At 40.3% G+C, this 19671-nt stretch overlaps 1 protein-coding gene across 1 annotated transcript in view; it reads left to right on the plus strand.

The window, feature by feature from the left end:
• The window catches only part of LOC132816516 (protein sel-1 homolog 3-like), a 95004-nt gene that overhangs the window by 31878 nt on the left and 43455 nt on the right, over nucleotides 1–19671 (plus strand). Inside the window, exons 6-10 of the mRNA XM_060826257.1 lie at nucleotides 1165–1297; nucleotides 6471–6606; nucleotides 8007–8165; nucleotides 8667–8887; nucleotides 13049–13228. Coding sequence (XP_060682240.1) covers nucleotides 1165–1297; nucleotides 6471–6606; nucleotides 8007–8165; nucleotides 8667–8887; nucleotides 13049–13228 — 829 coding nt within the window. The remainder of the gene's footprint in view (nucleotides 1–1164; nucleotides 1298–6470; nucleotides 6607–8006; nucleotides 8166–8666; nucleotides 8888–13048; nucleotides 13229–19671) is intronic.

Consider the following 19671-nt stretch of genomic DNA (forward strand, 5'->3'; position numbering starts at 1 on the left):
GAATCATGCAGAGGATGGTGCATGTATAGAATGAGCTGCCAGAGAAAGTGGTGGAGGCTGGTACAATTAAAACATTGAAAAGATAGCTGAATGGGTACATGAATATGAAAGGCTTAGAGGGACATGGGCCAAGTGCTGGCAAATGAAACTAGATTATTTTAGGATATATGGTTGGCATGGGCGAGTTGGACCGAAGGGTCTGTTTCCATGCTGTACATCTCTATGACTCTAAGCAACACTCTTTAACATTCGATGCAGTAACCATCATTGAATTCCTCCTACTACCAACATTCTTAGTATTACCAATGACTAGAAACTCAACTCGATTCTCCACGTGAACACAGTGGTTACAAGAGCAAGTCAGAGACTCGGAATGGTGTGACGAGTAATTCATCTGTGGACTCCTTAAAGCCAGTCAACTACCGACAAGACACAAGTCAGGAATGTGGTGGAATACTTGTCACTTGCATGGAATAACACTCAAGAAACTTGGCACCATCCAAGACAAAGTAGCCTGCTTGATTGACACCACATCAACAAGCATCCACTCCCTCCACCACTGACATGCAGTAGCAGCAGTATGTACTATCTACAAGAAGCACTTCAGAAATTCACCAAAAATCCTTAGCGTCTTCCAAACCCATGACCACTTCCATCTTGAAAAATGGCAGCAGAGACATGAGCAGAGCAAACAACACTCCAAGCCACTCACTCACTATCCTGACTAGAAAATATATCACCATTCCTTCATTGTCACTGTGTCAAAATCCTGTAATTCCCTCCCTAAGAACATTATGGGTCAACCTACAGCATGTGGACTGCAGAAGTTCAAGAAAGCACCTCACTACCACCTTCTCAAGGGCAACTAGGGACAGGCAATAAATGCTGGCCCAGCCAACGATGCCCACGTACATGAGTGAATAATAAAAAATCAACCATTCGGAGTTCGTCTTCTTTATACTTTGAAGATAGCATATACTTTATACCCTTTACTTTATACTTCAATTTCAAATAAAATTAAATAATGACTTGCTTGAAATTTTTTCTAAGGGATATCTGTATTATCTATCCAGTTTGTAGAGTATGAAATACGAGATCATTTTAATCTCTTTTTCTTCAGAATAATGTAAACATCATTTGTCTTTATCTTGTATTGCTTTCCAGCTATCCTGAAGATGTTCATCATAATGATTTAGTTGGGTACTTTGTCCTTGGAGGCAGCAATCATGTCCGAGGTTTTGAAGGATTCATTGGCCCTGCGAAGTTATACCGACTGGTAGGCCTAACAGTCCAAAAGGTAAATTTTGAACTGCAAGCATGTGACACATAAACAAAAAAATGTTGTGTTTACTCTTTCTACCAGAATGTTTGGACCTGTTTGTTTACTGGTCACTCACCAATAATGTTATGAACATTATTACAGAAGTGCTTCAAAAATAATGTGGAAGGGTTAATACAAAAGCAGTTGCTGAAAATCTAAAATAAAACAGACAATGCTGGGAATATCCAGCTGGGTCAAGCAGCATGTGCTGACAGCAAATTAGAGTTAATGGTTCAGATCTGTTCTAATTGAAGGTCACAGATGGGAAACACTAACTCTGTTTTCCTCTCCGTACTTGCTACCTTTCCTGCCTTGTGTCCCTTTATCAGATTGTAGCTTTACTTAGCTTTTCTTTATTCATTTGTAGGATGTGGGCATTGGTGGTTGGGCCAGCATTTATTGGCTGTCCATTGTTGCCTTTGAAAAGGCGGTAGTGAGCTGCCTTCTTGAATTGCTGTAGTCACATTTTTAAAAAATTTGGTTGTGGAATGATGGCAAGGCCAGCATTTATTACCTATCCAAATTGTCCATAGGGTAGTTAAAGAGTCAATCACATTGCTATGGATCTGGAGTCATATGTAAGTCAGACCAGGTAAGGATGGCAGTTTTCTTTCCTTTAGGACCTTAATGGAAAAAATGTTTTTTTCTGACAATCAATAATAGATTCATGGTCATCATTATATTCTTAATTCCAGATGTTTATTTAATTCAAATTTGCCATTTGCTTGTGGCAGGATTTGACCCCACGTCCCCAGAACATTACCTGGCTCTCTAGATTAAGAGTCTTGTAATAATACCATGAGGCCATCACCTCACCATGCTACATGCTGTAGGCTGACCAGTAATGCTCTTAGGGAGGGATTTCCAGAATTTTGACCCAGTGACAGTGAAGGAACAGTAATATGTTTCCAAGTCAGCATGCTGAGTAATTTGAAGTGGAACTTGCAGGCAGTGGTGTTCCCCTGTAGCTGTTGCCCTTGTCCTTCTAGATGGAATTGGTTGTGTGTTTGGAAGATGCAGTTTAACAATCTTTGGTGAAACTCTGCAGTGTATCTTGTAGATAGTACACACTGCTGCTGCTGAGCATTGGCGGTAGGGAATGGATGTTTGTAGATTTGGTGCCAATAAACTGGGTTGCTTTTTACCAAATGATGTTAAGATCCTTGAGTTGTCAGAGATGCCCCCAACCAGACAAGTGGGGAACATTCCATCACACTTCTGAATAAAGTCATAGAGTCATACAGCACAGTTACAGACTTCTTGGTCCAACTTGTCCACGCCAACTAGTTTTCCTAATTTGACCTAGTCCATTTGCCAATATAAGGCCCACAGCCCTCCAAACTCTTCCTATTCACATACCCACCCAGATGCCTTTTAAATGTTGTAAATGTACCCACCTCCACAACTTTCGCTGGCAGCTCGTTCCATACGCATACTACCTTCTGCGTGAAAATGTTATCCCTTAGGTCACTTTTAAATGTTTCCTCGCTCACTTTTAACCTATGACCTCTAGTTTTGGACTCCCCACCCCAGGGAAAAGACCTTGACTATTCATTCTATCCATTCCCCTCGTGATTTTATAAATAACCATAAGGGTCACCCCTCAGCCTCTGATGCTCCAGGGAAAAAGCCCCATCCTTTTCAGGTTTTTGTTCAGCCAGACCCTACCATGAATTGTCTCAGTCTGTTTGCCTTACCAAAATGCAACACCTTTTCTAAATTAAACTCCATCTGGCACTCCACTGCTCGTTGGACAATCTGATCAAGATCCTGTTGTACCCTGAGGTGACCTTCTTTGCTGTCCTCAACATCTCCAATTTTGCAAGTTTACTAACTATATTCACATCCAAATAATTTACATAAATGACAAAAAGCAGTGGACCCACCACCGATCCTTGTGACACACCACTGGCCACAGGTCTCCAGTCTGAAAAGCAACCCTCTACCCTTACTCTGTACTCTGTCTCTTACCTCCAAGCTAATTCTGGATCCAATTGGCTAGCTCACTCTGGATCCCATGTGATCTAACCTTACTACTCAGTCCACCATGTGAAGCATGTCGAACATTTTGCTGAAGTCAATACAGACAACGGCTACTGCTCTTCATCAATTTTGTCACCTCTTCACAAAACTCAGTCAAGTTAATGTGACATGATTTCCTCTGCACAAAGCCCTGTTGACTATCCCTAATCAGTCCTTGCCTTTCCAAGTATATGTAAATCCTGCCCCTCAGAATCCATCCAACAACTTCCCGACCACTGGCATAAGGTTCTGTGCCTTGTAGATGATGGACAGATTTTGGAGAGTCAGGAGGTGAGTTACTCATCACAGTATTTGACCTACTCTTATAGCCACTTACTTTATGTGGCAAGTCCAGTTGAGTTTCCGGTCAGTGATGACATCAAGGATGCTGATTGTGGGGTGTTCAGTGATGGGACATCATTGAATGCTTGGAGGCACTTTTTAGATTGTCTCTTATTGGTGGTGGTCATTGCCTGGCATTTATGTTGAGCAAATGTCACTCACCACTTGAGAGTCCAAGACTGGATATTTTCCAGATCATGTTGCTGAAACAGCATTGTACCCTAATGCTAGTTGTCGTCCTAAGGATCTCCATGTAATCTTATGTAATCTTCATCCATAATTCCACATTGTTTGAAGAGTGTTGACCATATTATGCCAGGTTAACTTTGTCTTGAAAAGAACCCAGGTTGCTATTGATTTTACTGAAATGTAACCTTTTATGGTGTTAATTTCTCATATTCATCCCATTTGTTTAAGCATTTATTTCTTCACAGAGCAGACAGATTGAGCTTAGGCATTCATACTTAATTCAGGCAAAGTCAGGAATATGATGGGTTTCAGGTCATCAGGTCATGGGTTTCTGCCTCATTAAACTTACTTCCAATCTCAAGGTCCATCACCTCCATACCTAGAAGATAGTAACTGTGTTTAGTTTAATATTGTTCTTAGGGTTGTTTGTGTATCTTTGATACTCATACATTAAGACTTTGCAGAACAGCTTTGGGACTAGATATTAACACGATTGCCATTTACCAAGATGAGGCTTGGTCATGAAAGAGATATTACTGTAAAATGATCTTGCACCAACAAAGGAGCTGGAATTGCCTTTCTTGAAACTTGGACGGCTACATAGTGGGATAGTTTACAAGGTATTGGTGGGAATAGGTAAGATAGACAGATAAATAATCGTTAGTATTAATCAGGGAGTCCAGGACACCAGATCAATTTTGTTACAGAACAGAAAGAGGGACCAGTTCAACACGAGATGGGAGGCAGCTGTTTGGAATTCTGCTTGCCGTATAGGAATTGATGCCAGGGGATTTGTTGATCTTTTATATGATTGGCAGATGGCTTTGAGAATGCCATTCTCATTGTTACGGGGACAAAAGCAGGTTTGGGAAGATAGGTCACAAATCAGCCACCATTACACTGAATAGGTTTCAAGGTGTGGGCGGCACGGTGGCACAGTGGTTAGCACTGCTGCCTCACAGCGCCTGTAGACCCGGGTTCAATTCCCGACTCAGGCGACTGACTGTGTGGAGTTTGCACGTTCTCCCCGTGTCTGCGTGGGTTTCCTCCGGGTGCTCCGGTTTCCTCCCACAGTCACAAAGATGTGCGGGTCAGGTGAATTGGTCAAGCTAAATTGCCCGTAGTGTTAGGTAAGGGGTAAATGTAGGGGAATGGGTGGGTTGCGCTTCGGCGGGTAGGTGTGGGCTTGTTGGGCCGAAGGGCCTGTTTCCACACTGTAAGTCTAATCTAAAGTCTAATCTAAATTAGGGGCATAATTTTAAGGAGGGAGGAGAAAGATTTAAAAAAAGACATGAGGAGCAACTTCTTTTTACATGGGGAATGGTTCATGAGTGAAGTGGACTTCCAGAGGAAGTAGTGGATGTGAATCAAGGTACAACGTTTAAAAGACATTTGGAGAAGTTCATGAATAAGAAAGGGAAATGGGCCAAGCACAGGTATGTGGGACCATTTGAGTTTGGGGTTATGGTCAGCATTGATGCATTGGACCGAAGGGTCTGTTTCCATGTTCTACGACTCTGTGACTCTATAAGTTCAGGGGGTTTAATCAGAAAAGAACTCTGTCTTATTGATTTTTGTAAAAGATTACTACATTTGGTAAAAAAAACTATGATTTTTACTGAAAAGCCATATCATGTACAGCATTTCTTGCCTCTAGTCTCAAATCCAAGCTCCATTCACTTCTTACTAATTCCATCCCTCTTCCTGTAACTATCTGAATTTGAGCAACAGTGCACAGCCTTTTATCATATTTAACTCACAGGATGAGCGTGTCATCGTGAATTTCCACTATAATGCTTGCAGATCCTCATTCCCCACTAACATTGACTAGCATCAGCTGTGCCTCAGAGAATCTGTTGGTGAAATCCTCATTCATGTATGTGTCACCTTTTCTCTTGACTATTTCAACACCGTCCTTGCTCATCCGCCATGTTCTAACCCCCATAAATCTAAGACCATCCAAAACTCTTCTGCTGCATCTTTACTTCCACCAAAAGGTCTTCATCCATCAGCCCTTTGCTTGCCGACCTACACTGACTCATAGTCAAATAATGAGAAATTAAAATTCTAATCCTTGTTTTCAAGAACCACCATAGCATCGTCCTCATATTTTTCAGCCCAAATTCTTTGAAAAATCTGTACTCCCTGTAACTCTGGTCTAGTATGCCTCCTTGACTTCATGCTTCATTACTGGTGACCATGCCTCCAGCTGCCTCGGCCTTACACTCTGTAATTTCTGCCTAAAACACTCTGTCTCTCTATTTCATTTTTCTTTCCTCAAGATCTTTCTGTAAGACACAACATTTTGCTTACGACCCTCAAATGGACTTCTCAGGTTTTATTTTGTTTATTTTGTTTAACAACCCTCCTGTGAAGAACTTAGGGATGTTTTATTACATTTAATGTGCCATGTTGTTGATATTTCTGAACAATTAGATTTATTCATTGTTATGCTGTGTTTGAAGATCTCACCTCATTACTGTCAGAGGATACTGTACTTAGTGACAAGTGAGCAGGAGGTCTCTGTATCATCATTGCAGTTTTTGTAGTATCCGTTCAACTGCTACCTAACCCAACTTCTTTTGTATGTCTACAGATTTCAAATCCTCTTGTAACTAATCACGAAATCCATAAACATATTGAACAGTACTATCAGAAATGCAACTATCTCACTACGCTTATCATGAAATATTTCCACAGCCTTGGATTGCACAAAAAGTTACAACATTTGAGTAAGTAAACTTAAGTTTGTGAACTTTTTCAGAGAATGAGCTTATTTTCTCTTTTGGCTGTATGCAAAAGAATTATCAATCATTGTAGAATATATAAATCATTGCATAAAATCTGGATGTAGAGGAACTCATGAGCTAACTAGATGTTGTAATGAGAAGCTATGGTTTACTGATCTGTACATTTTAGATTCTAATGAAATGCTACTCATCATCAGGATGTCTGCACAGAAGACATATATAGAATTAGATGTTTAGTAAACTTGTTTTGGAGACTGTACTTCTTCAATTGGCCTGCAATAGTTGGAGTCAGTAAGCTGAAGGGACAGTGATTTCTGGGCTGGATCAAGGCAGGGGATGATTTCGAGTAATTTATTCACTCATATGGGTTTTGCTATGGAAAAGCAAATTACTATGGATCCTGGAAATCTGAAACACAGAAAATGTTGGAGGTCCAGTAGCATCTGTGGGGAGAGGAACAGACTTAATGTTTTCAAGTCCAATATAATACTCCTTCCGATCTCAAGACATTGCCACCAGAGTGGGGTATGAACTCATGTGCTGAGAGCATTAATCTGGGGTTCCTGGTTACTAGCCTAGTGATTTTACCATTATATCCCAGCATTTTGATAATAGTCTGGGTTTCAGTGACAAATCGTTTTTGAAATGTATGTTCAATAAGAAGGAGAAAGTTTTCATTTTTAAAGATTGTGCAGGGATCCCTTTTCACTGAATTGACTGGAGTTTGGTTCTTGTGGATCTTATCTAATTTGTGGGTAATTGTGGAACATTCATCATCCTACAAAATTACATTCCAGTACTGAGGAAGAACTAACTTACCTTAGATCATAAGACTGTAAGGTATAGGAACAAAATTAGGCCATTCAGGCCATTGAGTTTGCTTCATTTTTTTATCATGGCTGATATGTTTCTCAACATCATCTCCTGCCCTCTCCCTGTAACCCTTGATCTTGGTTGAAGTATTTTTCATGCTAGTTTTTTGGCTCTATTCCTAGTGAGTATTTTGCGAGTTCTTCAGCTTCCAGCATAGAACACTGTTTACCAATACATTCCTATCAATATCATGAAGACTACATATGACATAACACTCCTTATACTACAGATGTTAAATTGGTTTTTGAGTGAATTAATTACATAATTATTTTTCCCTTTCATTTCTCTGGTATCAGTCCTGAAATTGCTATTGTGATAAAAATGTCCTATTATTTTTCCATGGAATGATTCCTACAAAGAAGGTGTTAAATTATAAATCTTAAAACAGCAGATCACAACAAGTGCTAGCCAAGATACATTTTATATTTTTTATTTGAAGGCATTTGTAATGGGATATTCTTCACGATTTCCCAGTGATAATCCATGATTGTAATTTCATTTATTTACAGATCAGAACAACAATTATTATTTAGATTTGGTCACAAAATATGGACCGAAAAACTTTGATGAAGAAAAATGCGCAGCACACACCTGGGGGAAAAGAACTGAGAAGAAATACAAGGCTTTATTTGATCTGCTTCAGACAATGGCATTAGAGCCAATTTTAGGTAAATGCAAAGTGTTTTGTTGTTTAGAAAATAAAAACAAAATTGGCAATCAGTCTTGGAAATGTAACTTGATTCATTCCAAATTACATAAAAGGCGTCCCTTAAATCATGTTTTAACACATTCAAAAATCCCACACCACATTTATATGTTAAAGCATTCCAAAATTGGCATGATAAATTAAATTGTGCAATAAAACATAGCACTTTCCATGTTAGAAAGGAATTTACCCTGACATTTCTGTGGAGGGGGATGGAATGATTACTCATTAAATTTTTATGTAGGTAATGGTTCTGTTAAAATGATGGAGAAAGTTATTTATATCTCACTGACCATTGATCCGGAAGACGATCAGTCTACAATTACTGGAATAGCTTAGCAGTTTACAGGGGAAACTGAATGGATGTAGACATCATTAATTTATTGATTTCCAAAATTCAAATTTCATTTTTTGTATAGTTCTTTGCATTTTTACAAATCTTTTGTTGTGATCTTGTGCTTAGACTTCGCTCATTCACCAAACCTACAATCTACACTCATTAAAGTTGGTGAGAAACTTTTTCAGAAGACAGTGGAGAGTCTTGTTCGTCCAGACAGTGCCCAGCATATTGGCCACCTGACCGCTTCACTCATGAAGGCTAGCTGCTGTGGTTACTATAGGGCAGCCTATTTCCTGGCTGTCATTTTTGAGACCGGTCTAACTGTGGAAATACAACCCTTACAGGTAAAATAAATGACTATTGATTGCATTAATTTGTTTCACTGAAAAGTCCATTTATGTGTATGTTAAAAATATTTTGCTCTCTTGTTTTGTTTCAAATTTACACATTATTGAAAAACAGCCAAGTACTTCTAACAACACTGCTGTGAGTTTGCTTTGAAACTCTACAACAGGACCAAAATCATATTCTTAATGTTTGATGGTGGCTGACAATGAAATGTTGACTTGTTGTGAAGTTAACATGGATTTGACCTATTTCCTAAGAACTTTACTATCTTTAAAAAAACATGAATTACTGGTCAAGAAAAAATCCAAGTGTTACTATGTACAGGGATTCACTAATCTGACTTGTGAATTCTTGTATTTAGAAATTCACTTCCATGCTGTGGTGTAATTTTAAAAAGCTGACATATGAATGTTTTCTGTACTTACATATGGCTGCTTTATATTGGCCTGCATTGTGTTCCAACTTGCGTACACATGTACTTGTGAGCAGACTCAGAAATGGAACCCATTTGCAACCTGGGGGCTGCCTGTAACTATGAGGAACAATGCTGTCAGATTTCTTTCGTCAACAAAAAATAACTAGTTTATTATAAATAAAGCTTAAACAAGCATATGATTATTGGTATAGGTAGGTTTAGATCAATCAGGCTTGTGTTCTAACATCACAAAGTTAACATGAGGCAAATATGGGCAACTATGGTCACATTCCTCAGGATAGATCAAATAGCAAATGCAATCAAATCAATCCTAATGATTACACAGCAATTTCCCCAGATGTTAGTGGATCACAATGGCATTAAATTTCACAAGGGATTATCATTTGTTACGTTTGGTGACCTAGCTTTGAAATACTGTCAAAGGCCATGGGCTAGCTCAATGACTCAAAGGCTCAAAGACTGCTCCTGTTCTAGTTGTTTGCCATTTTTTTTGCTGGGACTGTTGTCGCTTGGATTCTGAAGGAATCCTGACTTAGTCACAACCACAACTTTAGATCTTGACAAACAGCAAGCTTCACCATGTTAGCAGGGTCATTGGATTTGTTTCCTGAGCTCTAATCTGGCTCAAGTGCATAAGAAAATTGCACATGTGTTTTTTTTACACTTATTCTTCTATATTGAACTATTAATTGTGTGCACACATCTTTGAAGCCTTTTACAGCTGTTAGGATTTTCCTGAGTCCTCACTGCACAGAGCTATGAAATGTTCTGGGACTTCCCTTAGCACCAACTTCATAGAACCTGGACTATTCAGTTGTCTTCAGCAATATGGCCAATAGCAACACTACCTAACATAATGTCTTTTTCACCCTCACACTCTCACTCCGACACACTGAACAATGACTTCCAGTTTCACTGGCTGTCACCTTTAAACTCCCCTTCAGTGACCCTGAACTGAAGATCTATTGAACCCTTCGCAGCAGGCATCATCCCTATTTCTGTGGAGAACTGAATGGAATTACTATTTTAGAACAGTCAAATGTAGCACCCTTAGAATAATCTGTACCACTAAATGTTACACTTTGCCAAGTGTTGTCTCACAAATTGATGCAGCAAAAAATAACTCATTTCACAGGAAAGTATATAAAAACAAAATTAAACATATAATTGAAAACTATAATTAGGTTGTTCCTTAGTGCATATTAAAGATGGAAGTACAGGTGGCTTGTCAAGGTTGCAGCATGTTGGGGTTTCCAGGTTGGCCCAGACTGGCCCAGAGCAAACACATCTGAAGTGAAGACCTGAGGTCTGAATAGCTTTAAATCAAAGTTTATCAGCTGGAGGCTGAACTGCATACACTGTAATGCATCAGGGAGGGGAAAAGTTACCTAGGTTCTTTGTACTAGGAGGCATTCACAACCTTTAAGATTGGGTCATCTGATTTGCTCAATATTCAGGGACCAGAAGAGTATGATTGTGACTGAAGCAGGTAAGGAGACCCAGGCAGGAGTCTCAGCCTTTACATTTCCTCTTCTGGGAGATTCCAGAACTGGGGCCGGCAGGGTCACTGTTTAAAATCAGAGATCATCCATTTAAAACAGAGATGAGGCAAGAAAAGATTTCCAAGGGGTGTGAATCTTTGGAACTTGGTAATGGATGGTGGAAGCAGAGTCCTTGAATATTTTTTAAAATTGAGATAGATACATTTTTCTTGGATTTTTTTTAGGCGAGAGATTATCTGGGTTTGGCAAGTTTTACAATTTGAGGTTAAAATCAGATCAGCCAAGATCTTTTTGAATGGTGGAACAAGCTCAAGGGGTTGAATGGCCTATTCCTGCACATAATTCGTATATCCATTTGACATAGTCTCAGAATAAGGGGTTAGGCCATTGAGGACTGAGCTTCGGAAAAATTTTGCTTGAAGGATATTTTGATTTGATTTGATTTATTGTTGTCACGTACAGAGATACAGTGAACAGTGTTGTTTTGTGTGCTATACAGGCAGATTGTACCATACAAATTGCTTTAGATAGCAGAGCAGAGTGCAGAATAGTGCTACAGCTACAATGAAGGTGCAGGGAGAAAGATCAACAATAGCATTTGAGACATCCATTCAAAAGTCTGATAACAGTGGGGAAAGAGCTGTTCTTGAATCTGTTCATATGTGATTTCAAAGTTTATATCTTCTGCCTGATGGAAGAAGGTAAAAGAGAGTATTACCGGGCTGGGGGGAGGCTCTTTAATTGTGTTGGTTGCTTTCCCACGGCAGTGGAAAGAATAGATGGAGTCAATGATTGTTGTATCTGTTGAATATCCTGCCACAACAGTCGGTGGAGGCTCAGTCTTTCAGTATGTTCACGATTGTGATTAATAGATTTTAACATATCAAAACATCAAGGGATACAGGGATTGTGCAGGAAAACGGTGTTGAATGATTTCACTGTCAGAAGTCACACGACACCATATTATAGGCCAACAGGTTTATTTGAAATCACAAGCTTTCGGACTGCTGAAGAATTGAAATGAAGAAAAGCACACAGGCACAGAATTTATAGGCAGAGACTTCAAGGGCAGAGAGATCAGAAGATCATACAAATGGTGTGGGTGAAGTATCTAATTAACAAACTTATTAAGGTAGAGAGATCATAACGAGTTATCTAGGTGATGGTGTCAAAACAGGACATAAGGAAAATTTTACAGATACAGAACAATGTGGTGGGGTTACACATAACGCGACATGAACCCAAGATCACAGTTGAGGCCATCTTCATGGGTAATGAACTTGGCTATCAGCTTCTGCTCAGTGATTCTGTGCTGTTGTGTATCTCAAAAGCCTTAATTAGTTAGGCCCTTAATTAGTTTGTACATTTTTGGAATTACTTATTACTTTAGTTAGACCCTTAGCATGTGATTGTTATACCTGTCATGTTATTCCACCTGTTTGGTTGATGTCCAGCACAACCTTATTTTTAATTTTTGTCATTATCTCTCTGCCTCCATTAATCAGATTATAGGTCATCCCCTTCTCTTGCTCTTCAGCTGTTGACAGTTTACTCCCACTATCTGACACTTTTGATCACCTGACTTATTATTCAGCCAATCAACAGTCCACTCACACCATTCAAACTATCATTTGATCTCTCTGCCTATAAGTTCTGTTCCTGTGTGCTTCTCTTCACATCACCTGACGAAAGGACAGCGCTCTGAAAGCTTGTGATTTCAAATAAACTTGTTGGACTATAACCTGGTGTTGTGTGACTTCTGTGCTTGTCCACCCCACCTCATGATCTCATTGAACGGTGGAGTAAGCTCAAACGGCTGAATGGCCTACTTCTGTTCCTATTTCTTATGTTTGACATATGAACATTTGAACTTTTCAACAGCCATGTTGTTGAATGCTTCCTTGGATTCACACCAACCAGAATATGCCTGCAAATTATACACCACCTGTAAAATTCAGCCCTTGCCTTATCATATGTATCATTATTTCACAATGTTTTAATTCACGAATGCATCTTTTTCATGTATATGTTTCTGTTTGCAATAGAGTTAGATAACTTGTCAGTCATCAAAATCCTACTGACAAAGCCTAAGGATCAATCTCACAATTACTTGCCTCCTTACCTCAGTCCATTGTAAGAGAAAAGGCAATATTCAACTTCTTGAATACATTCTTATTATCATTCTCATTAAAAATGGAATTTCATTGATATTTCATCAGGGCATGCTATACAGTTTTGTTGCTGCTCAAGGAAATGAAAGACTTGCCTTAATGCATCTTGGATATAAGCATGATCAAGGTATTGATGGTTACCCCTTGGACTACGATATGTCATATGGTTACTACTCAAACATTGCACAACAGACTGTTCGTGATCGGGACATATTTGATGGAGAACAGGTAGGTGTTATGAACTTAAGTAAGACCCATACTAAAAAATAGAGATGAAAATTCAATAACTGCAGAATACTATTTAATTTGGGAAATCTCACTGTCAGAATCAACTTTTAAAAAATCAGTAATGAAGGATTCTAAATATTTACAATTTCTTTCAATTTGTAAAGATGTTTCTCAGAGTACAACTTCGAAGGTGTTTGATAACTCCCTTTGTGAGGTTGCTGAATTTAGATGCCGCTCAGATATTAGCTACATTTGAATTGATGCAATTCCCTGTTGATTGATTCCCCACTGATGTCAGAGATTGCTCTTTAAGACGTGTTATTAAACAAAATCAAAATTAATTATAATACTTTAGAGATTTTTCAGAAAGGATCTGATATTGAAGTTGTAAATCTTGCTGGTTATGAATCCATGCTTTAGGGGATGATAACACTAATCGAAGGTGAACCAAATTCAACCGTTTGTGCATATTTTTTAATACTTACATTTGAAACTTTGGGAGGTGATGGGTGGCCAGTGATATTGAGAATCAGTGCCTAACTGAATTTATAACAATCTTTCATTTGTTATGAAGAATTAATATTCTTAAACGGCAGTCTGAGTGGTCTGCTGTGCTGAGCTCTGTGCCATACCCCCTGGCAAGGAGGACCGATACCCCCACCCTCATCAACCACCCCAGGAGAAAAAAACTGGTAATATAAACTTGCTGAACATCAGGAGCTGCTCGAATTGTGGTGTGACAGCTTTAAGGCCAGAATGAAAGCAAATAAAGAAAAGAGACTGAAGGAGTACAGCAGGCAAGGCACCTCCCTACTGCATTGGGGGTGGCTGCAGCCATTGCTCAAACTACTGGGACGGCCCCTTTGGATTTAATGGGGCAGCAGCAGCAGCAGTTACTCTCAGAGTTTGGCAAATACCAAGAAAAGATTGAATCAGCAGTAGAATCACTATCTGGCATGCTGAAAAAGCATGAGCAGGAAATTTAATTGTTGGACCAAAGAGTAGAGGCAGTTGGAGGAGAGGCCACGCTGTCAGAGACTATGGCAGAGGTCTTGGGAGGAAGGATCCGAATACTGGAAGACCAGGTTCAGGTCCTTCAGGAGCAAGTGGATGACCTGGAAAATAGAAGAAAAAACTTACGGCTCGAGACTCTTCCGGAACGCGAGGAAGGCGAAGACCTCGTTGGCTTTCTGGAAAAGTAGCTCCCGAAGTTTCTGGGGCTGGAGTTGGAGTCAGGCTTGTTGAGTATGGAGCAGGCCCACCAGATCACAGTGTGCATGTCCGGGTCAGACCCATAACCCCATGCAGTCCTAGTGCAACTCCTGCATTATAAAGAAAAACGGTTAGTGATTGAAACAGCAAGAAGACTGGGAAGAGATTCACAGGCTTTAACGTACAAAGGCTCAAGAATAATGTTTTCTCAGGAGCTCTAATTTAGAAGAGAAGGGCATTTGATGAAGTTAAGAGAAAATTAAGGGACTTGAACATTTAATATTCCTTGAGGTACCCGACTGTGTTGTGTTTTGCTCATGGAGGCATGGTGTATAATTTTGATTCTGTAGGAAAGGCAATGGATTTTGTAAATTCTCTAAATTGAAGGACTCGAGTTGGGGTGAGGGCGGTGGTTACAGGCAATGGTATGGGTTTTAAAATTTTTTTATTGCCCCTTCTTTTCTCCTCTCTCCCCTTTTTTTGTGGTTATCGGCTTTATACGTACTGCCTTGATGTAAAACTGGAATTATTTCACCCATCAGTCAGTTGGGTATTATCTGGGGATTATATTTACTGCTGTCCTTTTGTTTTTGGATTGAGGGTGGCTGTACCTGTGGTTAAGATGTGTGGGGGAAGGGGAGGGGCATCCTTTGTTAACTCTCAGAATGTAAATAACAGCTTTTCTTCATTTGTGAATTGCCTGGGACTAGGGCACAGCCTCAGCTAGAGGGGGTTGGGATGGTAGCAAGGATTGGGAGGAGTGCACCCTGTCGGCAAAGGGAGAGATCTCTAGTAAATTGGCGGTTATTTGGGTGTTTGCTTAAGTTAAATGTAGTGATTAGTGTTTTCATTGTCGTATATTTTACAGAAGTGGTTTTTAGACTTTATAGAGTTAATGTCTTTGTCACTCACCACACCTCAGATAAGCTCCGTCCTCTTGGGGAACCACGGGCCGTCCAGGATGACCATGGCTAGTGATTTGTTCAGGTGGTGCACCTGGAATGTAAAAAGGAGCTATTCTCCCATTAAAAGAAAAAAGATGCTGTCAAGTCTTAGGAAGGAAAGGGTGGACATCGCCCTGCTGTAGAGATGCATTTAACTGATGAGGAACATCTGAAGCTGCAGAAAGAAGGTTTTGAGAGGGTATACTTCTCCTCCTTTAGCTCCAAGAGTAGAGGAGTGGCTATACTGGTAAGAAGGAACTCCCTTTCCAGGTAACTGAGCAAATTAAGGACGAACATGGACGATTTATCATTCATAAAGCTCTAATACATGGAGAAGGGTATGGCGTCTTGAATGTGTGTTATCCTCCGGTGCACCCTCTTAAATTTCTAATTGATGCAGTCGCTAAATTAATGTGTCTTGGGGTGCGGCGCATGATCATATGAGGGGATTTTAATCGCCTGATAGATCCTGAGGTAGATAGGGTGCCAAGGGGCCCGACAAGTATGCCCATACAATCTAAGCAGTTGGTGGACTTGTGTGAGGAGTTGGGATTGGTGGATGTGTGGAGGCATCTTCACCCTAATGGAAGAGACTTTACTTTCTATTCCAATCCACCCAAGTGCCACACATGTCTTGACATGATTTTTTTATGCCATTGGATTCTTTGGATAGAACATTGGCATGCAAAATTGGGAATATAGTTGTGTTGGACCATGTGCCAGTGTATTTAGATGTTAAAATCGAGGGTGGTGGAATGGATGCACGGCACTGGTGCACGGACTCATTCTTGTTAAGGGATAGCAAATTTGTTGAGTACATCAGAAGAGAGTTCAGGGTCTTCTGGGATATCAACTCGGGTACAGCCAGTAACTGGCAATATTTTGGGAGGCCATTAAGGCATATTTATGAGGCCTGATGATTTCGTATTCAGCGACTAGAAGGAGGCAAAGGGAGAAGCAACAATGGATGCTGGAGACCCGGCTGCAGATAACTGAGGAAGTTTATTATAATAGGCCGTCATTGGTCAAGCTGCAGCATTGCACACACAGGTGGCAAAAAAAAAGAGGTCTCCTTTGCTACAGAAAGACTATTTGAATTTGGAGATAAGCCAGGTAGATACCTGGCATATCTGGTTAGGAAGAAAAAAGCTTCCCAGTCTATTATGTCTGTTAGAGAGAAGACTGACACAGTTACCTGTGAGTTGAAGAAGATCTATGTTAGATTTAGGAAATACTTCGCAGAGTTATATCGGTCAGAGGGAGGCGAACACGGTGCAGCGAGAATACAGTCCTTTTTTGAGAATCTGGACCTCCCCAGTATAAACACGAAACAGATTTCCCTGTTGAATACGCCTATGATGGTACAGGAAGTGCAGGAAGTAATAAAGCATCTCCAGGGTAGCAAAACTCTGGGACCAGATGGATTCCCAAGTGAATTCAAAAAGGAATTCATAAATGTATTGATGGGGCCACTTCTGGGGATGTATAGCTGTTCAAATACACAGGATTGTCTTCTGCCCTCTCTTTGGGAGGGGAATATCTCCCTCATTTTAAAGAAGAGGAAAGACCCCAAAAAATGTGCCTCATACAGACCAATTTCACTGTTGAATGTAGATTTTAAATTTCTATCTAAGATGCTGGCTCTGAGGTTGGAAAAGATCCTGCCCCATATTATAAAAGAAGATCAGATGGGTTTTGTCAAGGGCCATAGCTCTTCCAACAATATCAGGAGGGTACTCAACATAGTGCAGGTATGCCAGCAACGATTGACCCCGGGTTTGGTGGTCTCCCTAGACACAGAAAAGGCATTTGACCAGATAGAATGGCAGTACTTCTTTGGGGTTCTAGAGCGCTTTGTTCTGGGGGTGCCTTTGCTGGGTGGGTGGCCGTATTGTATAATGATCCTAAGGTAGCAGCCATCACAAACAGTACTAAGTCATGATTTGGAGATGCCGGTGTTGGACTTCCAATTAAACCTGTTGGACTATAACCTGGTGTTGTGTGATTTTTAACTTAGTACTAAGTCAGATAACTTTAATATTGGGAGAGGTAGTTAACAGGGGTGTCCTCTTTCACTGTTGTTATATACCTTGGCAATTGAGCCATTAGCTGAGGCTATCAGAAGGGATCCTGAAATAGTGGTGCCAGGGATGGGAATGGGGGAGTATAAGATCACCCTACATCTTACAACATCCTTTTGTACTTGGCCAATCCGGAGGAGTCCATTCCTCGATTGATTCAAACAGTTAATTTATTTGGCAGTTTACAGGGTACAAGATCAACTTTACAAAATCAGAAGCCATGCCAGTGGGGGGGGGGGGGGGGGGGGGGGGGGTTAGTGGAGATGCCTGATCTGAAGGATGGAATGCAGTTCCCATTTAGATGGTCGTCAAAAGGTTTTTTATATTTAAGAATTTTTATTACACCTGCCTTCCACCAGCTGTGTAAAGCTAACTATGCATAGTTACTGGAGAGGATAAAACAAGATGGGCAGTGGTGGGAGGGGTTTACCGTTTTCATGGTTAGGCCGAATAGCCTCGATTAAAATTAATATTCTTCCTCGCATGAGAATGCTCCCGTTCTTGCTTCCTAGATGAGTGTTACAGAGGCTCAATGGTTGGCTAGGTTCTTTTACTTGGTGTCGCAAGTGCCCCCTAATTAAATTTACCAAATTGCAGCCTTGGCAGGATGAGGGAGGAGTGGAACTTCTGGACTTGAAGAAATATCAAATAAGCACCCTGGTAGCATATTTCAGTGATTAGGTACGGGGGGAGTTCGGAGTCGAATTCGGAGACTTTGAAGCCTCACAGTTGAGATGTCCTTTAGTTAATCTATTATTTATGAATAAGATGAAACCATGATTGAGCAGTGTAAGAGTCCAATCATTTTAAGTACAGTGAAAGTTTGGAGGATAATGAGGCAAGACAAGAGCAATTAACTGAAGACTTCATCGTTTACCCCATTTGGTGGGAGCCCAAAGATTTAAACCTAGGACAATGGACTCTAGCTTTAAGTTATGGGAGAATAAGGGAATCTCTTGTCTGGGAGATTTATTTGAGGGGAAGGTCTTGATGTCATTTAGCCAACTAAGTCAGATTGTCTAATAGGGACCTTTTCTGGTACTTTCAGATAAGGGATTATATACGGAGGAAGACCACGCTCCTGGCTCAGTTTTACAAGTCAGACATGGAGAAAAGAGTGCTCCGGTGTATGGGCGCTGTTTCAGTTAGTACCTTGTATCATTTACAGAAAGGATGTGCCTTAGGGGACATGGAGAGACTCTGTAGGATGTGGAATCAAGAGCTAGAAGAGGTTATCTCATTGGAAGTATGGGAAGGTATATGGGAAAATGTAAGGAAAATTTCAGTATGTAACAGAGTGCAGGCCATGCAATTGAAGATCTTACACAGGGCTTATATGGCACCAAAGAGGCTAGCTAAGTTCAAAAGAGGAACGTCACCAGGGTGTCCCAAATGTAAAGGCACTCTTACACGCTGCTCCTAGTCATGTTGTAAGATCCGAAGATACTAGAGTGCTGAAGGACACCTTGGGCATTGAAGTTAACGTGGATCCGGTATTTCTACTTCTGGGGTTGCCAATTTTCCCTTTCTGGGGAAGACCTTGTGTAACATTCTTACCCACTGTGTGAGGAAGAACATATTAATGAATTGGGCATTGGTAAAACCACCAGGTCTTATAGGATGGCATAGGCTGGTGATGGAGCACCACAGAATGGACCAGTTTTACAAAATGTGGCCCTTTCTAAATTATGTTGGCACAGACTTATCAGCAATATTAATTAGATCTGTAGTTTTAGCCATGGGAATCAGTCTGGAGGCCCGGAGGGGTGGGGAGGTGGGGGGGGGGCGCTAAAGGAAGAGATTATGGGGACAATGACTGGAGCCCCAGTGGAGATGTGATGAGTGAAATAGAATAAAGTAGTGACCTATAATTTAATTTAAGTTAATTTGATTTCAGTTTAATTTAATTTTTGATTTGATTTGTTTGTAGTTTAGTTTACGTTAAATAGATACATTTGTTCTGGTAGAATAGTAGACAATTCATTATTAATAGTATCGCGATATGATATTGTTGTACTGACTTTATCTTTCTGTATTTTGGTACTACTCTTTTTTGTATATAGATGTTTTGTAAAAGATTTAAAAAGGTTTCTAATTAAAAAAAGGGAGATTTGCATGGAAAGTTCTTTATGCAGAGAGTGGTGGGTGCCTGGAATGTGTTGCCAGCGGAGATGGTCGAGGCGGACATGATAGCGTCATTTAAGAT

The sequence above is a fragment of the Hemiscyllium ocellatum genome, chromosome 1 (assembly GCF_020745735.1).
Source record: "Hemiscyllium ocellatum isolate sHemOce1 chromosome 1, sHemOce1.pat.X.cur, whole genome shotgun sequence".
NCBI classification, from domain to species: domain Eukaryota; kingdom Metazoa; phylum Chordata; class Chondrichthyes; order Orectolobiformes; family Hemiscylliidae; genus Hemiscyllium; species Hemiscyllium ocellatum.